This window comes from Miniopterus natalensis, chromosome 13 (genome assembly GCF_054644295.1).
Source record: "Miniopterus natalensis isolate mMinNat1 chromosome 13, mMinNat1.hap1, whole genome shotgun sequence".
Lineage (NCBI taxonomy): Eukaryota > Metazoa > Chordata > Mammalia > Chiroptera > Miniopteridae > Miniopterus > Miniopterus natalensis.
The window spans coordinates 49,005,312-49,028,184 of record NC_142093.1 but is presented as its reverse complement, the minus strand read 5'-3'; the positions used below and the strand labels follow the sequence as shown (position 1 = coordinate 49,028,184).

Sequence of the window (22,873 nt, the reverse complement as noted above, 5' to 3'; positions counted from 1 at the left end):
TGAGTGTTTAGGCCAAACCAGGTTCCATTCAAAGCACTGGGGATCCTGCAGTGAGCAAAACAGAGAAGAAGCCCTGCCCTCCCTACACTGACATCCTAGGAGGAGCAGTCCCCATGCAGAAGCGAGTTTCCCTAAAGAGAGGAAGCCTTTTGCTTTCTGTGCCAAACAGCTTGGGCAGGTCCTTTCCCAATAACTGATGCACTTCCCTGCATTCTCAGCCAGATGTTACTGGATGTACTTTCGCTTCCTCTTGACAACTCAAGGTCAAGCCCAGAAACGTCAGTCTACATAAGACTCCCCAGGTCCTTGAGACTTCTGGGGCCCTTTGTCCCAGCACTAAACAGCCCCAAATCTCTTGGCTCTTCTCAGCCTCTGGTGTTGCTCCTTTTGTTTTTGTTTCTTCCCAGACCATGAGGCCACTGGCTGCGATTCTGGGTGCTGTCATTGCACCTGCTCCAGGAGCTGGCCTCCTACTTCAATAGGTCATTTCTGTTCAGCTGCTCTGATTTGAGACACCAGGGAGTCAAGCTTGTAAGAACAGATTTGCAAGTAGTAGGCTCCAAAGAAGGTCCAGACTGGCTCTCCTGTGACCTTTCATGCCTGGCCTTTGTGTCATTTAGCTCGTGTTCCAAAGGGCGGGGCCTTTGTCGGTTTTGTTCTCCAAAGGACCCAGCACCTAGAACAATGCCTGGCACACAGTAAACACTGAAAACTACTTATTCTTAAATAAATATGCAGGGCCTTCGTGCTTTCTTCATCTTTTTCTGCTCACGTAACTAAAGAGATTGAACAAGACTCACTGTGTGTATGCGTAGTGGGGGTGGGTTTGCAGATATAACCACGCAGACTGCCCACCCACATCCTGTGTCGCGTGGTGGGGGGGACGGGGTGGCAGGAGCGCATCACTGTCATGACGGGGGTGGGTAGGTGATTCTCAGCAGCGCTGTGTAGCTGTTCTACATCTTCTGGGTGGGCTCATGGGCTGCCCCCATGGGCTCAGCTGCCTGGCTCTGCCATGCCTGCTACCAAAGGGCCATCTCTAAGTGCTCCTGACACTGGGGGAGAGGAGCAAGTTCTGAACCCCTTGGACACCTTCAGTCGTCACTCAGTGTGCACTCCTTTTACCTGGACAGGAACTCGGCCCACCACAGGGGAGGCCTTCCATCCGATCCTGACAGATGGTGCCTATAGATGCACCAGCACACCTGTGCAGGTGTGTACATGCACACGTGCACGCACACACACTCACGGCAGACAGCAGAGGGACAAACCAGTGTCCTCTGCCTGCCAAGGGAATCAAGTCCTTGGTGAGCAGCCAGTCATACTCATTCTCCAAGTCACTGGATGGGGAAGAGACACTCGAGGTGCCTCTGCCACCTTCCTGACCAGCCAGCGTGTCCTCCAGGAACCCCTTGGACTGTTCTGGGCACCTAGCTGACAATCCCTTTCAGGGCCATTGTTTCCTTGAACCCTCGTCACTCACGGACACCTTTATCTGTGTTTCATGAGGAAAGTAGAGTTTGCAGCAGGCAAGTGCCCGAGGTTACAAAGTTCATGAGTGGCTGGGCTGGGCTGCAGACCCACGTCTCCCAGCTCTAGGCCCTATACTGCCAGGCACCCCAGCCGCTCACACCTGCCCTCTGCCAGGAGCGAGGACAGTGACAGTGTGGATTCAGAAGCACTTATTTCACGGGGCCAGATGAGCCTGCCTGGGCCCCATCCAGCCCGCCAGCTGTGTGACCTTGAGTGACTTCACGTCTCTGGGTCCCAGTCTTTTCATCTAGCCCCGTGGTTAGTCATGTGGCCCTGAGGAGGCCGCTACAGGAGTCAAGAGAATTAGGGGCATGAAAGGGCTCTGCAAACTGTAAATCGCTGTGCAGAGGGACCAGGTTGCTGGGCTCTCTGAGCCTCAATCAACAGAAAATGGGCTTAATGGGGTTATTGGCACTCACCTGGTAAGATTACACTGAGTGGGCAAGGTCATGAAAGTGGGGTTCTGCCCTGGTGATTAAGGTTATGACACTGGTTAGCCCCACTGGGAAGGAAACCACCTTGTCACAAATCAGGATCAACCCTCCAGGGATGAGCCACGTGGCTGTTTACCCCGCTGCCTTCCCAGCTGACAGACCTTTTATCTTTCTCAGTTTCAGAAGGATCACCCCTTACATGGAAGGTAGGGATGGCTGGGCAGGACTCACTGAACTGGTGGAGAAATGTTCTTTGAGATAAGGCCCTGCCCTGCCTTTGGAGACAGTGTGAGGATGAAGTGTTCAGTGCTGTGGCAGCCACTGTGCAGCCATGAGGTGAAGACCAAAAGAAGCCTGGAGCCCAGGAAGCAGCCCCTGCCCTTCAGTCTTCTGAACTGTGAGAAACAGGGGCCCCTGTAAGTTTAAGCTGCTGCTTGAGGGTTTTCTGTGATCTGAAATGCAAAGCTTTCCTGACTAATTCAAGGGGAAAAGGCACAAGCTCCCCAAACAGAGGTCTGGAGGAGCTCTGACCTTTCTCTGCTATGTCCAGAGAAAATTCATCCTTCCCTAGAGTCTTTGCCTCCAGCACAGGAATATTCAGCCCCCGCAGTGTGGATTTTAGCTGAAGGAACAGTGTGTAATTATTTGTCACAGAAGCAGGGACACAAAGATAAGGCTCACGGTCTAGCTCGAGAGACAAACACCAAAAAACATTATGTAACTAACACAGTGTATTGGTTATATCCCATAAAATGTCATGTGAATATCACCTACAAATATTACATAATGTAATGGTATAAAATGAACTCTAATATGTCACGTAATAGAGTATCTCATAATAGAACATTTTATATCATTACTTCATAGTGTATCATATGATGCCCTCCCAAATTAGACTGTATACACCCCTGTGGTAAGTGCAGTGAGGTGGCCATGCCATGGGGCCCTGAGAGGAGGCTGGGGCAGGGGTCAGAGAGGGCTTCCAGGAGCTGAGCCTTCCAGAATGAGCAGGAGTTAGCCCCACAGAAGGGGAGAAGGGCATGCCAGACAGCAGGGATGGCATGAGCACAGAGGTCATAAATAGCCCTTTTGCGCGAGGAGTTCCGTGTTGCTGGAGTGTAAATTGGGACACAGGGAATGACCGGCTGGGGTCAGGTCACTTGAGGGGGCGGGGGAGGTGTCCTATAAGGGAGTCCGGCCTCTATCCTTGACCTGTTTGGAGCCCGAGGGACCTGAGCAGGGAAGTGAGGTGGTAAGACCTGGTTTTCGGCAGAGCTGCTGGGAGGGACTCCGGTGGGAAAAGACTGAGCAGAGGAGCAACTGGGCACTGGGCCAGGCTCCAGTTGGCTGTGAATTCTGGGCAGAGAGTGGAGGGCCTTGAAGAAGGGAATGGGTCCTACTTGGCCTTCTAAAATATTTGAACCAGGAGCTCAAGGAAGACAAAGATTTGTATTTCCCCTAGAACCAGCTTTCTGGTTCACTGGTGCAGGCAGAAAGGGGACAACCTGCTCCAGGACAGGCAGGGAGCCAGGACCTGCTGGTGCCCCTTTGTTCCAGGCCTCCCACTGTGCTGAGTGCAGGGGCTTAAGGCTGGGCAATGGGCAGGGCAGGCCCAATCACCCATGTCTTCCTGCCTCCCCCCTTTTCCTCTAGAAGTAATTTCTGGTCACTGGGCCCAGTCCACATCATTGCCAGGGGCCTGGGCCAGTGGCCACTCCTCCTTCCCCAGGTCTTCCTCACCTTCAGCCCCATGAAGAACAACTTCTCAGGCAGGAGACATAGGAAGGAAGATAGAGTTCACAAAACAATTTCACATTCTTTTGTGCCACTGATTCCTACATAGATCTGGGAGGCAGGGTGGGCTTCTCCCACATAACACACCTGAGCAAGGCCACCCAGTCACACAGCCCCTAGGGCAGAACTGAGACTCACTTTAGAGTGGGGACCCAGACACCTGCCTGGCAAGGCCACAGTGGGGAGGGTGGATCTCATCAGCCTGAGCTGAGCCCTTCAGATTAATAGCCCTGAAATTGCAATAAACATAAATATTTGGTCCTGCTGGAGCTGCCATCTCTCCAACTGGAGGAGAGGAGAGAGGATTGCAAGAAGAATGAAGTATGGGGCCTGAGTAAAGTGTAGATGAAATGCACAAATACCCTGCAAAGCCTAGAATTTTTGCTTGTGAAAAACTGGCCACCCACAGCAGCATGGATGACAGGCTTTTTCCACTGCCGGAGTGAGGGGCCGCTGGAGCTTCTGGGTCTGATGCAATGATGGGGGTGGGGAGGCAGGCAATGTAAAAGGGGTAGAGGGAGTTGAAAAAGTAAAGGGAAAACCCCAAGCTCCCCTGCCCCTGACCTGTGCCCCCCATCACATCACCACCGTCTGACACTTGGAAGGCGTCTCCTCACCTCCACCTGGAAGCCCCAGGCCTGACTCTCAGCTCCTTCTTGAGGATCCACAGGGTATGAGGAAGGTGGCCAGGCCTTATTCTCTTTTCCCTCCCCCAGTGCTGGCCTCCCAGCTGCCAGCCCTGCCCCAGCACCCCATGGGCCCCCAATAGGCCACCCGGCGACTGCTCCCAGGAGATGCCCAGATTCCAAGCAAACATCTCCCAGAAGTTTTGGCGGTGGTGGCAGCCAGTTCTTTAAAAAGGCTTCATGTCATACTGCAATCAGCTGAGAGGTCCAGGACCTGGGGCGTATATTAATACCACTGTCTCCCAACGCATCCCATGTGGCTCTCTGATGAGCTGATGGGGGCATGCTATCTCTGCCCCCACCCTCCCCCTGCATGGACACTATTCACATCTCTGTATTCAGTTGACGACTGTGTTCACTTTCTGCTGAACACGTTGATGGACCTGGGCCCTGCCCACGTTGTGCCCTCCCAGGCACCTCTTCCTCGCCTGTTCCCTCCAGCTGAGGTTTTATGAAAACAGTCACTTCCAACCATCCCCAATTTTAACAGCTTTGAGAAGAAAAAAAAAAATGTTCAGCAGCATCTAGGATAACTAATTAGGTGGCCTTCAGGCACCTTAGAGGAAGAAGGAAAGTCGCAGCGGTGTAAGAAGAGGAAGAAACAACAGTAAAAGAAAACAAGGGGGAACAAAATAAAAACCAGAGATAAAAAGTCAAGAGAAAACAGCGGCGCCTGAGAAACAAGAATTCCAGCCGCCAACTTTTACGGCGTCCAGCCCTGTTATTCATAAGCGAGTTTCCTCTCTCACAAAGGACCTTTTGCACGGTTTTCCCTGCTGCCTCCAAACCAGCTGCTCACGCTGTTGTATCCTGAGTGATGATGAGGCTCTGAAAGGGTTTTTTGGGAACAGATGGCCAGGGGAGAGCTGGGGAATGTGCCAGCAGAGGGCTGGGCGGTCTGCCAAGGCCTGCGGTGACTGAGTGCTTGGGCTTCCAGCTCGCGTGCTTTCCCTGCCCTCTGCCCTCCGTGGCGCCAGCAGGCCTTCCCAGCGAGAGCTCGGAACATCTGGAGTCTGGGGCTGCCAGGAGGGGGGGCCGCAGTGGCGGCGGGCGGGGGACCCTCTGTTCCAGCGGAGCTCCCATGGACTCACCACCAGGCCCGCCTTGCAGAACAGCTAATCAAAACCACAGCGCCAGAATGGGAACCAGGCGCGCTCCCAGCTGCAGCCAGAGGCCGCCAGGCGACTTAACCCGGTGTCAGGCCTCGCTGGCGGCACAGCGCAGGGTCGATGACACCCCCTAGCCCACCCTACCCCGTACCACCCCCAGCGCCACCACCAGTGGGCTATTGGCTCCCCGCAGCTTAATGAAGCCTCCACGTGCTGCAGCCTGGTTGCTTACATAAGGCTGTTGCTCTGGGCAAGGCCCTGCACCCGGCATTTGCTGGGCGCCTCCTGGGTCCAGGCCACCGTGCGGGGCACTGTGTAAGCTTCAGGGCCAGACAGGCCTCAAGAGTTGAAGAGCTCGGGCTTTGGAACCAAGAGACACAGACTTGAAACAGCTCCACCACTTCTACTCACATGACCTTGGGCATGTGCCTTTCTCTTGGTCTCAGTTTCCCCTCTGTGCTATGGGAGAAGGGGTTAATGTAATTAGGGGCAGAGATAGTGTATGTGAGGTGCCTGGCACACAGTGGGTACTCACCACACGGTCAATGTGATTGGTGGTGGTAATCTGTTTATTAGCATTATTACTGTGTAAAACCAAGGCCATGCATGTTCTTTTGCTATGAGTCCATGAACTTTAGAAGCCAAGGGATTTCTGGTCTGGCTGCACATCAGCCCCCCTTTAAGGGTGAGGAAGCAGGGGTTTGGCCTGAAGTACTATAGAGGGAGGATTCCCCCACTCAGAACTATTTGCCCTCACCTGCATTTTGGCTGGTCAGTCATTTACCCAGCCCTGGGAATTGCCCTTTTCTGAGATGTTCCTTCCTGGGGTTCCATATAAAGTTTTTACCTTATAGCTGTAAATTCATGAGATTTCTTTTCTGGCACTCACAGAAAATGCCAGCCTTTTCTCATAAGGGAGGGATCTCAGTTAATCCTTCCAGCAAGGTGGCAAGGGAAGTATGTAGGCTCTCACTTTAGGGTGAGAGAATGGGGATCAGAGAGATTAGGTAACATGCCCAAGGTCACATAGCTAGGAAGTGCCAAGATCAGGACTCAAATGCAGTTCTCCAGGCCCAAATCTCTACACCTCACCTACTTCATGGTCTCAGCAAGTGTGTCCTGTTGTATTTTTACGTGCCTTAAAGTTAAATGACAGCACAGGGAACTCAAAAGAACTGCAGTGTTCTCTGGACCCGACCTCTGTCTACACAGACCCTCTTTCTCCAGGTCCCAGGAGGGAGGGCAACACAGCCTCTGCAGGGGTTTCCAGAGGGGCAGCCTGGCTTGAAGAGGGACTCTAAGGGAGTTCTCTGAAGTCTCTGCACCCCAAAGGGTGATCAGTTCAAGCATTAGAGGGAGCCTCCCATGTCTCATGAGTGGTTAGCTCTTGTTCACTATGCCCAAGACCCCAAGTTTTCATTCTTACACAGCATGTTGGGGAAGAGTGAGCTCTGGGAGTACATGTCAGGAGGGGAGCAATTTGAAAAAGGAGAGAGGAGGGGGGTGAAAAGAATGAGAAAGGGGAGAGGAAAGCAGCACCCTCAGCCCCTCCCCCCACCTTGGGACCACCCAGGGAACATCAGAGGGCAGCAGGAAAGCCGGCTCTGAGCTCACCTGTGAGGCTCCCCAGCCAATGATCCCTCCAGCCAGTCCCTGCCAGACTTGTGGACTAACAGTGTCAAATTGAGAGGAGAAACAGCAGCTGAGAGAACACTCTGTGTTAGAACAAACAGCTGGTGACAAACGTCTATGTAATTGGAATGCCAGAAAAAATAAACTGCATCCATTTTTATGACAAGAAGGAAATTTGATGGTGATTTCCCACCCCCACCCCCCTTTTTTCCCAGCATAGATGGGCTCTGTGGGCTTTGAAAGCAAATGGTATTTAACTCAATAACTTGGCTGGGGGATTTGGAAACAGAACCTCCTCTCACCCAGCGCACTTCCATTGGGGCAGGCAGGACAGGAAGGGGTAGGAGCCCAGACACACCTCTCTGGCTGGGTGACCCTGGCTCTTTCATTATGTGTGCAGAGGGGCAACACCAGCACCTACCTTGCAGGGCTGGCAGGAGGCGTCGATGAGGTGATGTGTCAGAAGCACTAAGCACCATGCCTGGCATGCAACCCAGGCTCTGAGAATGTCAGGTGTTCTCAGTGTTCTATGGTATTGGGGTCTTGACAGCTTCTGTGAGGGACTTTGCTATCTGTGTGAAATGCCTGTGATGGGCAGAGGGGCAAGTGAGGGTAACACATTTCGTCTTTTAGATAGAAAAGGGACTGAAGTGACCTCAGCTCAGAAGTATAACTGGAAAGGGCCTTAGAAATCACTTCCAGCAACAACTCACTTTACAGAAGTGGAGACTGAGGAGGCCATAATGAGGGTGACTATATATATGGCAGGTGGGGACAGAGCCAGGACAGTGGGCGTTCTGGGGGCACAAAAGGCGCTACACACGGGGTGGGGGTGGAGGGATTGAATCCAGCCAAAGCAGGAGCTCTCAAAACGGCCTCTCACACTCAGGGTCTCAGGAACAGTCCACAGAAAGGGCAGGTGCTGCTGGGTCCTGTTGGAGGCCTGGGCTCAGCCACCGGGACAGTAAGCAGCCCTTTGGAACACCCTCAGCTCCCACTGACCCCCAGTCCCAAACCAACATGCCACCTCAGCTTGTTCCCAGACTGAAGCTGCTGCAGAAGTCCGCATCCAAGACACTCTCCCAAAGGGGAGTCAGGCGACTCTCAGATTTGCCATCACCAAGGAAAGCCTCCCCTGCCCAGAAGTCAGCAGGAAAAGGAAGACACAGGTCAGCACGAGCTGCACCAACATCAGGCCTCCTCTGGCTCCAGCTTGCTCACGACATGAGGAGCAACCTCTGGCCTTGCAGAGCCAACCGTCTGTCCCCCACTGTATCAGCAGGCTACAGTAAGTCACATGGCCTGGGGTCCCTAATCGCTGTCCAGGCCTCAGCCCAAGCCCTTAACTCAAGGCATCAGAATTCCTCTTATCTCTCCCCATCTCCAACACTGGGCCTGAGAGCAACTTGAATGTAGGAACTTACTGGCCATTTATCACCAGGGCTTAAACCATGCCATCCGTGCTTGTAGCTGTTGTTGTTGTTAATACCCGATGGCTTAAAATCACTGGAAGGAGATGCCTTAGATTGTGGGAAATTGGTCCTTTCCTATTTCCCAGGTCTGACAAGGCCGGCCCAGCCTAGGTGTGAAACCGGTCTGCAGCTCTTCCTCCCTCCCCTTCTCCCCTCTCCCTCCCTCCTCCTCCCTCTCTTCCTCCTCTCCCCTTCCCCCTCCTCATTTCTTCCTCCACCTCCTCCTCCTCAGCTCCCAGGAGTTGCTGCTTTAAAAACAGGAGCTGCAGAAACATGGCCCAGAGCCAGGTGCTTAACGTGCATTATCTCCGGCTGCAGCCGGAGTCAGAACTGAGCTCTCCAGAGCCTTCAACTCCTCCCGCCTGTCTCTCTGCGGGGCAGCCTCTGACACTGGCCTCTGCACTATTGGGGCTTCCAAACAGGGCTCTGAACCCCCAAAATCACATCCTGCGGAGTCCAAAGATGGAAGACACACCAGTCAAGGGATGTGGGTCCCTCACCTCAGTAGGAACGGTCTGAGATGGGTAAAAAGATGCGCCTGGGGCCCTGGGGGCAAGCGGGGTTCACTTTAAATCCCATTCTTAACACAGGTCTGGAGGGACAGGACAATGCATCAGAACTACGAAGGATCTCAGGGGACCTGAGTGCAATTTCTCAAGGAAGCAACCTGGAAAGGATAGCCCAGACTTTCAGGGCACATTAACTGTGAGGGAGCTGTGCTAAAGTGGGACAGCTCAAGTCCTCACCAATTGCATCAGTGATCCTTACCATCCCAGCTGCCATTTATAGAGGACTTTCTCTGAACTGATCACTTACATCAGCATGTCTTATAGTTTCTTCCCTTCTTTGCTTTCTATCTCCCTCTTTAGGATGTAAGTCAGGCTCCTTCCTATCTCCAAACCCTCAGGTTGTCCTCGGTGGCTACAGGGGAGGGGTAATAGGGACTTGATCTGAGCCCCAAATCCGTACCCTCAGTCTACAGGGACTATGGAGGGTCAAGCCCACTCCGCCACTAACATCCCATCACAGTGCCCATGTGCTCATCACAGCATTCCCTAGTGTGTAACTTGCTGTAGGTGCTCAATAAACATTGAATAAATGAGTGAATGCATGAATCTCTAGAGACATCATACCCCTTGGTTGTGGTTAACAAAATAGAGGCCTATCTCAGCCACTCAGGTCCACTGGGCAGGTCACTGGAGACCATCCCTAAGGACACCTTGGAGTTCACACATCTGCATGGTGACAGAGAGGTAGGAAGGCACAGAAGATGGAATGGGGTACTCCCGTGAGCCCCCAACCTTCTGGGACAGAACACTGGGCCCAGAGAAGCCCTAGGAGATCCCACAGCTCCAGGACCCTGTCCTGTGCTTCCATGTAAGTCCTCTTGGCAGTGGTGACTGCCCAGGCCCAGCACTTGGGAGATGGCAGTGCCAGGACAGCCTGCCTGGTGGGAGGGCGATGCAGAATGCAAGCTGCTCAGTGCCCTTCCAAGGTGAGGCAAGACCTCCTCTTGGAGAGTCAGACTGGAAAGGACCTTAGAAATCACTGACGATTTAGCATCACTGTCCCTATTTATTGACAAGAAAACTGAAGCTCAGAGAGGTTAAGAAATGAGTCTAAGATGACACAACTAGCAGCTGGCAAGCCAGGACTTTGAAGTCAAAGCTGTTTGATGCTCTTAACCACGATCTTCCACCTCAGTCTCCCAATCTGGACATTGGGGAGGTTGGACCAGATGGTCTCTAAAGTGTCTTGGATTTGAGCTGATTTCAGGGGAAACCAAAAGCTCATCTACCCTGGGCATCTTCACCCCGCTCTTCCTTCTTTCCTCACCTTCCAGGCATCAGCCTCTTCCCCAGCCCAGAACACTATCTGCCCCAGTCTAGTAACAGGGAAGGGAGGTGGCCTAGGTGCTCCTGTCTTTGGAGAGTGAGGGGAGGAATTGGGGAGAGGGGGGATGAGGCGCAGAGATGGAGAAAAGGTGCCTGCCCACTTTGCCCATCCAGACCTCCAGACTGCCGAGTGCCAGGGGAAGTTCACAGAGAGTTTACAAACCTCCTTTGTCACAAAGCGCTGCATGGAGCCATCAGTCATGCTCTTAATTTACCCGTGTCACTTTCCAGTGGAAAGCCGCCCTGTGAGCAGCCACTGGCACTTCCTCTCTCACCCACTTGGTGAAGATTTCATCTAATTGGTCCACGTTAATCACTCCCAGGAATGCAATGTGCTATTATCACAGCAGCCGAGGTGGCTGGTTGCAAGGACGTGCTGTGACCCTCTCTGGTGTAGGCAGGAGAGTCCATGTAGGGCCTCCCTGGCTAAGGGCCCAGGGCTACCTGGGAAACCCCAAGAACCCCAAGAGGGCCTGCGGGGAGAGGGGGGAAGGGGAGTGATGGTCAGGGATAGGGGAGGGGCAGGCCAGGAAGGAAGGAACCGCTGGAAGGTGCCAGTTACCGGGCTCCCCACCCTCTCTATCTTTGAATGCCCAGGGCAGTCAACCACCTTCCTCATGGATGCAGACTGGGTTCCACCCTCTGTCACTCACTCTTCCTCTAGCTTCGTGGGAACAGAGATCCAGAGGGCTGCCATAAGCCTTGTTTAGCACTGCCTGGCCCTGGCCCCCAGCTGGAAATGCTGGAAGGATAGGTCATCTGGGAACCACAGTTATGCCCAACACCTTTCCTCCTACACATATGTCTCCAAACATATCAGGCTTTGTACAGGCTGTTCCCTCTGCCTCATCTGCCTGGTGACTCCTTGGTTGTCCTGCTGGTCCCAGCTCAAACACTGCTTACACTAAGATGCCTTTTCAAGCTCCCTTGTGCAGGAGAGGTAACCTGTCCTTTCTCCGCCTAGCCTTCCACAGCCCCTAGCACAGGCCTCTGGGATACCTTCACACACCATCCTGCCCTTATCTGCTGGTAGGAGAGTCTCTCTATCCTGTGAGGTGTGTGGAGGCTGGGACCATGTTTACCATCTTTATAGTCCTGCTCAGCATACTTAGGTTGGGGCTCAGCAAATCCCTCCAGAATGAATGAATGAGTGAGTGAATGAATGTATATCATCCACCTTAATGCACACCCTCAGACAACCCAGTCATATTCCCAAAACATGCCCAGGCCTTCTCTGGTCTGTCATCGGCTCAGGCAATCCCATCCTGATACAATATCTATCAGGGCCCACATGGGGAATTCAGCACCAGAGCACCGAGGCTAAAAAGAGCTTCAGAGACAAATTGCCCTCACTTCAGTAATAAGCAAATCCAGGCCCACGGGCACTGGGTGACTGTCTAAGGTCCCCAGCAGCCCCACTGCCATAATCCCAGGGCTGTGAGGAGCTCTGAAGCTGGGGCGACCCCAGCAAAGCTCCAAAGGTTGATCTCTTGGCCATTTGGAAGTCTGGGTGAGTGTGGGGCACCCCATGTTGCTGTCCCCACCTCCCCTGTCCTCTCCCAGGGGCTGCTGCCCAAGTGGCTGGCACATACCTTGCGCTTCTTAGCACGTCCCTCGGCCTGCAGGGTGCGGGTGCAGCGCTGCACACACTCGGAGAAGCTGAGGTTGCTGCGGTCGGCGCTGTAGTCGAGGTCAGCCAGCCGCGCCAGGGACAGGATGTAGTTACAGGCGATCCTCAGGATGGCCAGTTTGGATAGCTTCTGCCCATATGAGTAACACGGCACCTGGTGGGTGAGAGAGGGTCAGGAGGAGCTTCCACGGTCTCCGTGCAGAGCAGGACCCCACAGGGCAGCCTGGCCAGGCAGGCATGGGGCTGCTCACAGTAACATCTGCACCACCTGAGAGGGACTGCTGGGCACTGGAGGTGGCCTGAGCCCTCGACACAGATTTTATTCTCTGCTCTAAGCACATGCACACACACCTGAGCTCATCCACTCACAAACTCGGGAAAGTATACAAATTTCCATTTTGTAGGGGAAGAAACTGAGGCTTAGCTCTGCCCGTGAGTTGGTCCAAATGCAGCACAGTGTGTTCCCACCATAGCAGAGCTCTGTCCCACACCCTCCTTGAGAAGGAGCCCGTCTGAGAGAACAGGCATTTTTAATATTCCCTCCATTCAGCCATTCAGTGAGGCTGGTTTTTCTAGGCACTTGGGGTTCTGATGACAAATAATGTGATTCCTACCTTCAAAACAGAGTTAGGGACTCAGGGAACATACTAGAAGGGAACGTGGCAGTGCTCAGCGGGGAAGGCACACAAATGGTTAGTTTTCTTTTTTTCTCTTTTTCCTTATGCTCTCTGAACCTGAGATGCTGCTGGGCATACAACACGTGCATAATAAATACTTACAGCCCCAACCAGACTTGACATGTTTGTTGGTGGCTCATCACCAACTAGACACTGCACAGGGATTTGGACCAGGTGAAGAGACGGAGCCTCTAGTTTTTTAACATTGCCCACCAGTGTTTGTGCTGCATGAGCAAAAACCTAGGCAGTGTGCCGCACAGGTATGTGTTGTAATGTAGAAAGGTCACCACAAAGTCCACCTCACAGGGCTCATCATCAGAGCCACTGCTGCCGTGAGGCATCCTTCACCTAAATGGCCCAAATGTGCTCGCCCAGCCTCCAAGCCTCCAGGGTTCCTCCTCTCTCTGGCTGCCCAGGATCTATCTGCTCCGATATCTGGTACTGACTGACCCTCATCCCACAGAGGGGGACCCCCCTGGTGTGTCCATTCAACAAGTATTTAGTGAGCACACTCCCCCCCTCCCCATATTCCAGGTACTGTTCTAGGTCAGTGATTCTCTACCAGGAACAATTTTATCCCTCAGGGGACAGTTAGCAATATCTGAAGACATTCTTGATTGTCACTACTGGGGAGCAGGGGGGTAGGTGCTACCGATGCTAATAAACATCCTACTATGTGCAGGATCCTACAATGCCACCACAGCAAAGAAATACCTGGCCCAAAAAGTCAACAGTGCTGAAGCTAAGAAACCCTATTGTAGGCCCAGGGGGTAAAGCATGAACAAGATGGTCACCTCAGATGGGGACCCTAAATGTAACATCCACTTTGATCTCATTTTAAACCTCACTTTGTCCAGGAGCTTTCTCTGACTGCCCTACCCCAACATAATCTTTCTGAGCTTTGGTATCCTCGTCACGCTGCTAACAGGACTGACCTCACAGCGTGGTAGGGATTCAATGAGATGACATTTGCACCGCCCAGAGTAAGGCTCCAGAGAAGGTGAGAGGCAGGAAATCTGGAGCCTGGACACAGTGCCTGCTTATCCCCTACCCCAGGGAGTCCTGAGACACACCCGCACCAGAAGCAATTTACCTTTTAAAATGCTCCAGCAGCCAAGGAATCGCCCCTCACCGGGCTAGGAAACTCAGGGAGGGGCAGGGAGGTGACAGAGAGAACGCCAACTCCCATGCATTTCCCCTTCCTACCTCCCACTCCCAGCCTGGCCACAGCTCCAAACCCATCCAAGAAAAGCCGGCAGAACAATGCATTTTGCCTGTTCCCAAACAGAGGCCAGAGAATCCTGCTTTATCAGCATGAACAAATAAACAGGTCTGTGGGACAGAAAGGTTCCTGAGGGTCCTGAGACAGGGCACCCCAGTGGAGGCCCTGGACATGGAGCGCAGCTTTGTGACACAGGCTCCTAGCGCTGTTTTCACCCAGAGGCCACGCTGTGTGTAATTCAGCTCTGGGAGCCCTTGGCCCTTGAACAGCTGGCTGCCCTGCCAGCTGGGAGCGAAGATCTCAGGAGAGTTCTGCAATGTGGATCCAGGGTGACTGTGAGGTTACAGAGCAATAGATGAGGTCAAGGCCAACCTAGGGACTCCTGTGCCAGGTTCTGGGCAGGTTCTGTCCCAGATTTGTCACTCTGTCCCACTGCTTGTCAAAGTCCAGGTCTAAAAAGAAAACTATTGAGCTCTGGTTGCATATCTGGCACTGAGGTAACTATTTACAAGTAGTTCTATCCCATTTAAAACCTTCCCCCCAAAAAAAGATTATCATCCCATCTGCACATAAGGAAACAGAAAGGTGGCACATTGGGCCCTAGGTCACACAGCTAAGACCTGGTTGGAACCACAAGCTTGTCTGTCTGATACCCAAGGAAGGCCACGGGGCTCTCTGGGCTCCCATCACCAGAGGTGGCCATAGATGAGACACCAAGGGCAACTTTTGCTCTCATCACTACTCCTTCTCCTGGGGTAGGGGGAAGGGTGCTCCTCAGCTAACCTGGCTAATTCCAGATCTTCTTTGTGCCCATGCTACAGGACTCAGCACCTGGACCCCAACAGCCCAGCTCAGAGGCACCGCAGCCTGGGGAGCAACTGCAAAGTGAGAGTCCAATGGCAGGTTCTAGTTCTGGGAGGCCAAGGTAGGGAGGAAAGAGCTGGTCTGAATTCCGGGCACTTACCAGCAGTGTGACTTTGGGCAAGTGCCTTTCACTTCTGAGCCTCAGTTTCCTCATCTGGAAAGTAGAGCTAACAACCCCTGCCTACCCTCCATGACCCCTTGGACCAGGCCACCCCTTGCTGTTTACTGTGTTCTACTAAGGCAGGCAGAAGGCTGAGTATTTTAAATACAATGCCTACATTCATCTTAAAATAGCCTCAAGAGGTAGAAGGTATCCCTTCTACTGTTCAACAGCATCTGATAGTGCAGGACTCTCAGCTGGTGGGAGATTTCTGGGGTTTTTGAACTCCCACCTTAGCTGGGCTTTTTCCAATGAGCCAGAAGCAACTGCTTGGGGGTTTGGATAGGTGTCTACAGCCTAAGGTGGGGAGGTGAGCAGGCCACCTTTCTAAGGGGCAGATGGAAAATTACGGACTGATCCCATGGGACCCCGGCCTTTGTGCATTACCTCTCTGAGCATCCACAGTGAGGTCCAGCGCCCAGCTACCCCACCACCTGCAGAGAGCCCCATAGCACTTGTCTGCTCATTCTGGTCATAGGGCACAGGTCAAAGGAGGCAGCAGGACAAACTTGGCTCCAACTCCCGAGAGACTGCCCAACTTCCAGGAAGCAGAAGGCCCTGCCTTGTGCTCACCCCACAAAGATGTTTCAGCTTCAGAGGAGCAAATGGGGGATTTTCATGAGGTCTCATATGCCCCCAGGACATTCCATCCCACCTGCCCCAAGCTGGACCCTCCCCAGGCTCCAGGAAGGAGGAAAAATCGAAAAGGGCACTGGCCTGAGAGCCTGAGGACCTGCCTCTGCCCCCGGCCATCCACATGACCTTAGGCAGGTCCATAATGTTACAGGACCTCAGTTTCCTCACCAATAAAATGGGCATCAGAATACCTGCGACCTCAGAATGGGATAGCTGTGGGCAAATGCAGAAAGGTGCCACAGAGAAACCAAGCCAAGAACCTACCAGTCAATTCAGAAGAGGCCTGGAAGCCTTCTGGCTTCTGTCCCAGCTCCCACCCACCCTTCACACCCAGCCAACACCCTCCTGGAAGCCCACTGAGACTCCTGGACCTACAGAGCTCCAACACTGTGCACAGAACACAGCTTAGCACTTGATTTCATTCAAAATTACTATGTCAGTGAGTGCAGACTTCCTGAGACAAAGCCACTCTATGCAGAGCTGCTCAAGGTCCTTGACAGGTTCAATTGAAATAGGTTCTTTAAAATCCCAAATGTCTACACAGCAATGAAGCTAGACCCTGAGAAGTCTTAGTAATTAACAGTCATGGCCCCAGGGCCAGGTAGGCCTAGGTACAAATCCTGGTCACCTGCCTAACCTCTCTGTAAGTGTCCTCTTTTACAACGTGGGGAGGGAGCACTACAGATATGTAAACTTACAGGCCCAATGCCATGAGGCTCCTAAGCTGCCGCCCTGGTGACTGAGGGAGCAGGATAGAGGGGTCTGAGACTGAGAAAGGTGTGGTGCTGGGGACCCCATTCCCACAGCCCATCCTGGGTCACCCTGAGCCCTCTTGGTGAGGATCCCCTGGGAGACTCCAGGGTCAGCAGAGGAGGGGGCCAGGCCCCACCTACTTGGCACCTCCTTCATGAAGAGGCACTTCAGCAGATCCAGAGGGCTCCTCACCTTTCTCAGTCTCAGACCCCTCTATCCTGCTCCCTCAGTCACCAGGGCGGCAGCTTAGGAGCCTCATGGCATTGGGCCTGTAAGTTTACATATCTGTAGTGCTCCCTCCCCACATTGTAAAAGAGGACACTTACAGAGAGGCTAGGCAGGTGACCAGGATTTGTACCTAGGCCTACCTGGCCCTGGGGCCATGACTGTTAATTATTAAGACTTCTCAGGGTCTAGCTTCATTGCTATGTAGACATTTGGGATTTTAAAGAACCTATGCCTCTGGCCTTTGCCTGCAAGGTTGCCATTTCTCCATCAAGGCTAAGGAGCTTCCTGCTTTCAGGGGGCACAGGCAATCTGCACACACACCAGATGCCCCTAGGGTAAGCACAGTCTGAGAGCCAGAGGTTCTGCCAGGAGCCTGCGGCCCACAGCTTTGGCCCCTCCTCTCACCACTCAGCAAGGCCAGGCTTCCCCTTCGAACCCTTCCCACCTGGTCCCGGAGTAGCCCTGCACATGGGCCAGGCCCAGCTGTGCACACATGGCCTTCACATGAGGCAGCAGGGAAGGCCCTATGCAGCTGGGCTGGTGGCATGTGCTGAGGCCTGACCATCTGCCCCGCACAGCCACCACCACCCTGGCCTCACTATCACGCACCCCACAGACCAGAGGGCCTGTCTCCTACCTGCACCTCTGTAGCTAAGCAGCCTCTCCCCCCATGCTCCTTTCCTGGCTGAGAAGACAGTGGGATGGACAAAACAGGAGGCTGCCTGGCTTCCTTATGCTGAGGGTGGATAGCTCTGGGGCATTCAACAGGCTGCGGAGAAGAGCTGTGAAGAGCCAGGCACTGGAACGACTCACTGACACCAATTCAAGCCAGGCTCCACAATGACAGTGGTACACAGCTACGCAGGCTGCTACTGCACCGTGCCAAGAAGGCACCAGCACACTGGAGTCTAGTGAATGGCATGCCAAGGAGGCGTGCAGTGCAAAACCTGTGAGGCTTCAACCACCTGACATAAGCTCTCTGAACCTCAGTCTCACCATCTGTAAAATATTTTCTTCGCACTGAAAGAGGAAGCCAGAGGGAGAGAAAGGGCCCTGAACTGGCAGCCAAAAGACCCAGCCCTGCCCTGCCACTCAACAGCTGTGATGCTCTGGGCACATGGCCTCCCCAACCTGGGAAGGGTCTCCCTAGTTGCAAGGTGAGCAGGTGCACAGGCCTTCTGTCATCCTTCTGTCCTGAGGGGTGAATGGCAGAACACTCTATAGGCTGTCGTCCTCCCCAGGCACTCAGACACAGACTACTGCCGGAGGGTGGGACTGAATGCTCCACTGGGCCCACTGCCCAGGGTCCCAACTGGTATGGCTATAGTCAGTGGCCCAGCCTGGTCTGTGTCAGCTACTTGAGCCCTCCACCCTGTCACTGAGCAAACATCTTACCCAAACCCAAGCAAGACACTTTGGCTCAAAAGTCATAGGGACTCTACCCCAGCAGTTCAATTCCCTTCCCATGAATGGACACAGGCACCACTGCCTACCCCCCCCCCCATAGGAGGAAGAGCAGCATGTGATCCAAAAAGATCATGTTTTCTGAACTGTTTTTGTTGTTGGTTAAAGCCCAGAGAGGTTGAGTAACTTCCCTGGAGTCACACAGGAAGTCAGCTGCTGAGCAAAAAAAAAAACACCTGACTACTCAAACCAGTAGCACCCCCCCCCCTTCTCCATTCCCTGTGTGGGGTTGGGAAGCAGGGGGCACTGACCACCCCTTCTTAGATCTTCCTTCTCTCTAAGAAAATGAGAAGCCTAGAGCCCCATGGCAATCTTGTCTAAAAAGTGGAGTTGTAAAACTGCTCCTTCTCACCTATTGCCCGGACAAGACACTGTGGGGTGAGGGCAGTCCCCACCAGCCCCAAACTGAGAAGCCCCTGACACCCCCCTCCCCAGAACTCTCTGAAGGTCCCCCAACTAACCAGCCCCCTCAGCAGACCTGCCTGCTTCAAAGGGCAGCGGTGGAGGGGATCTCCCGGGAAGGCTCTCACCAACCAATTCCTGGGGCGGCCCCTCGGGAGGTGGAGCAGGCTTGTAGCTCGGGGTGCACAGCACAAAAGCAACCTGAGTGTAGGGGCATCCCCAGTGGGAGCCAGGGGCTGAAGAGGGAATGCAGGACCCTTACATTCAGGCAACCCCAGGACCTTCCCGCTGCAGCGTCCCGGGCCTCTCAAAGACCCGGACCATGTCAAATGCCTGAAGGGAAGGTCTTCTCCCCTTCCCGCCCCCCCCCCCCGACCGATTCCCATGGGCATCCTCCCTCTCCACTCCCCACCGCTCCCAAGGAACTCCGGGGACCTACGCTCGCTGCCACAGAGTTAACTATGAGTGCTGAAGTCAGGAGCGCGGACAGGGTCAGCCCGCGGGGAGGGGCGGGGAGGACCAGAACATGCCTTGGGGGGACCTTCACCCCCACTTTGCAAACTATGTTACCTACCAACGCGAGGGCAAAGGTCACTACTCCAGGAGGTCCCAAACCTGTCTGAGTGCCGGGGCTGAGCAGGCGGGGACAACTTGCCCCTCACACACACGCTACCCTCCATGAAGCCCCCGGGGCACTCCCCCACCCGCTCCGGCAATCTTCCCCGGGCGCAGCGAGTGCGCGGCCGGGAACCGGTACCTGCTTCCGCAGCGCCTCGAAGGCTGCGCTGATGGTGTGCACCCGCGTCCGCTCCCGGGCGTTCGCCAGGAGCCTCCGGGTCTGCTGCAGGGCTTTGATCTCGGAGGAGGCGGCTGTCGCTTCCCCCGGCCGTTTCCTAGGCGACGCGGAGGAATCCGGGTGGTTATTGTAAATTACGTGTGAAATTGACGAGTAGGAACTTTCCCCAGGGCGCGTGGGGGGCGCGGGGCGCACCGAGGTCTCCGGGGGCGCAGGGGGCGCGGAAGGCATTGGGCGAGCAGGCGGTGCGCACAGCAAGATACGCGGACGCAGGCCGGGTTCCCGGAAAGGCTGTACCTCGGGACCCCCGAGTACCTGGCCCTGGGGCGCTGGAGGCGGAGGTGGCGGCGTGGGGAGTCCCGGACCCACAGCGCCCAGGGCGAAGCCGCGTTTCCGCGCGTCCAAGACCTCCGGCGCCCGGACGCCCCCGCGCTCCCCGGCGGTGTCCGGGCCTCCACCTGAGGGAACGGCTGGCGCCACTGGGACTGGCACCGGGGTCGGGACCGGCTGCAGTCGCTGGGTCCTGTCCCGCAGCCCGTTGGTGGCAGCGGCGCCCGGCTCGGGCGCTTCCAAGTCCAATCGGAAAGTTTTATAACCATTCGCGCGCCGCGCCGGCTCCTTGCCTTTCCGCTTGAGCTTCTTGAGGCCGTTCAGCTCCTTCACGCACACGGTCTTCCACGGCCCGTCCTCGAGGACTGGGATGTGCTTCATGGCGCGGGCGACGCGCGAGGCAGAGGCGCGGGGCTGCCCGGGACGCGCGCCCGCCGCGCTCGCTCTGCACGCGGCACGCGGCGCCCGGCTCTGCCCGGCGGCCGTGCTCTCGGCGCCTCGGAGGCTCGAGCTCGCCCCTACCCTCACCCCCCCTCCCCGCCTCCCGCCCTCTCCGCTTTCTCCGCCGCCCCCGGGGCAGCTGCGCCGCCGGCTCCGCGAAGCCTCCGGGCAGTCCGTTCCCGGAGCGCTCAGAGTGTCATCTGAAGTCGCGGCCGCCGAGCCAGCGTTTCTGGAGCACGCCCGCTGCGCTCCATCTGTGTTTGTTTAGCCTCAGTTTACACAGAAGCCCGGTTCGCGAGATCAGTCAGCGCCGCCGCCCGGAGAGCAGGCAGCTCCCGCCGCCGCCGCCTCCCAGCCCGGCCGCTCGAGCCGCGAGCGCCTTTAAAGAAACAGGAAGCATTTTTCAAAACAGCTGGGCTGCCGGCCGCCTCCTTTGTCCGCGCCCTCCCTGCCTCCCCTTACCCCCCACCTCTTCTGCCCGCATCGGCCTCCTCCGGCTCGCCCTCCCCGCCCCCTCCTGCGGTTGGGAGCGCGGCTCTCCTGCAGAGGACGGTCAGCTCTCAGCAGAACTGCCCGAGCACGTGGCTCCTGGGCCCTGCAGCCCTTCCCCAGATCAGGGCTGGACCTGCTCTACCCCTGCCTTGCTGACTTCTCGGGGATGCGGCATCGAACTTCCGTCCCTAGCACCTAACTTGAACCAAAAAAAAAGCAACGACACGGGACAGCAGTTTCTCCCCAGGGGGTGGGGAGAGGCGGGGGTCGATGGGGGAAGGGAAAGACTCTGGAGTGTCCCGAGACCCGCACGCCCACAGCACCGCAACCTCTTTCTGCCGCTTACTGGAGCAAGGGAGCCAGGAGCAGAAGGCTTAAATGCTAGGGAAACTGAGGCTCCGAAAAAGAGTGCGCTTTCCCATAGTCACACAGCAAGTCAAACAGGCCCTCAAACCGCCGAGAAGGGTGCAAGCTTCGGATTTAGCCAGAGCATCTGTGAGAATGTCACCCCAGGCTGCCGGCTAAGCCCGGATTTGCTTGTCTGTGGAGAACATCAACGCCTAAGTCACTGCCTTGCTGTGAGCCATTAAGGACCAGGCACAAAGGAGATAGTAGTCAAATGGTAGCTTTGGTTGTTATTCTTAATAACAGAGGAATAATTGCTCTTAGAGGCCAGTTTGCCAGGTTCAAACCCCAGCTCTGCCACTTATAAGCTAAGTGACCATGGGCGAGTCACTGAACCTCTCTGTGCCCCCCTTTCCTCACCTGGAAACGGAGGTAATAAAGCTACCTTCCTCCCCAGGTACTTGCGAAGATTCATTGATCGTATATGTGCAAACCACTCAGACCAGAGCCTGGCACAAAGTGAGACCTTTGCAAGTGTCCACTGTTTGGGGGCCAGAGGGAAACTCCCCAGACCCTCAGTTCTTCGTACCATTCCACTGGAGATTCTGGAAAGAAGAGGTCAAGCTAGTAGGTCTTCATCCAAGACCCACATCCCAAGGCTGCCCTAGGAACCAAGACAGGGCTTCACTCCTTGCAGGTCCCCTCTGTGGCAGTTTCTCCATGAGGCAGTGGCGGTTGGTCAGAGCAGTTCTGGAAGAGAAGATGAGTCCTTGACCTAGCCTTGGGCTCTGGCCCCTGCAGGCACTGGGATCTCATCTTTCTGGTTTCAGTCCTGCACTCCCACCCCCAGACCCGCCAGAGCAGGTGGGGGTTTTCCTGTGAAAATGCAGGGCTCAAACACAGCCTAGAGTCCAGGGGGTAATGCCCTGGGAATCGGGCAGGGGGTGAGGGGCTGCAGCATACAGAACCCTGAGAGTGAAGATGGGGTCTAGGCAGAAGGTTCAGGCGCAGGAGCATAGAGCTGGGACTGGGAGCCAGAGATGGGTCTTGGCTTTTCTTCCACTGAGCCCCATGACCCTGGGCAAGACATTCCATCCTGCTGGGGCTCTGTTTTCTCATCTGTCCTTGAGGATATTTCTGTCCAGCCAACCTCTTAGAGTAGTTGGGCAAGTAAAAAGAGACCATGGATGTAAAAGGACTTTGATAAAAGGCTTCAAACGTGCACTCACCCGTCCACATTCCCACAGGGACACACACAGAGGAGGCATGCAGCTCTCTGATTATAGTAAATGCAAAACCTCATTTTTTCCACTGAGATGGGTTCCAACATCATAGTGCATTTGCTCCTCGTGGCTCCCCCTTCCCTGGACACCCAATGTCTTCCTGTACTTTATCTGTCTCCTGAAGGCCAAACGAGTGCCCCAGAGAGGAGCCCTCACTCTCCTCCACCCAGCAGGGACCCTAATGCACTGGCCTTTGCTCAAAGGCCTCCCACACCTCCCCTCTGCAGGGCACGCTCTTCCTCCGTCTTTGGTGACCAGTTTGTCTCCCCTCCTCCTGTAAGCCTTGGCTGATCACCACAGCCCCCTGTCGCCCTTCCTGGCCTCTGCACATGCTCACTCACAGGTATTGCTGCCACTTATTCTCCAATGGGGACCTTTCTGAGCTCCTGGGCTTGTAAGCTCCTGAAAGGCCCCCTGTTTCCTTCCTCTCTGTTGCAAGGGTCAGTGCCCAGGAGCCCTTTGCTGAAGGACAGCCAGCCCTCATGCCCTTGACATTCTCCAGATCCCATGCAAAGGCTAAGACCCCAGCTTGCGCACTCCTCATGCATCCAGCCAGTCAGTGGCAGAGATGAAGGGAAAGCCAAGCCTCCTCTCC

General features: G+C 54.9%; 1 protein-coding gene across 2 annotated transcripts in view; it reads right to left on the bottom strand.

Annotated features, from left to right (window-relative positions):
- Nucleotides 1–20,165, bottom strand: part of ATOH8 (atonal bHLH transcription factor 8) — a 63,323-nt gene extending 43,158 nt beyond the window's left edge. For both annotated transcript variants that reach the window (XM_087823671.1, XM_016201802.2), the window contains exons 1-2: nt 19,349–20,165; nt 12,148–12,339 (exon numbers count right to left, since the gene is read on the bottom strand). In XM_087823671.1, the coding sequence (XP_087679797.1) occupies nt 12,148–12,339; nt 19,349–20,098 (942 nt within the window). In that variant the 5' untranslated portion in view covers nt 20,099–20,165. The remainder of the gene's footprint in view (nt 1–12,147; nt 12,340–19,348) is intronic.
- Between the last annotated feature and the right edge of the window lie 2,708 nt (nt 20,166–22,873).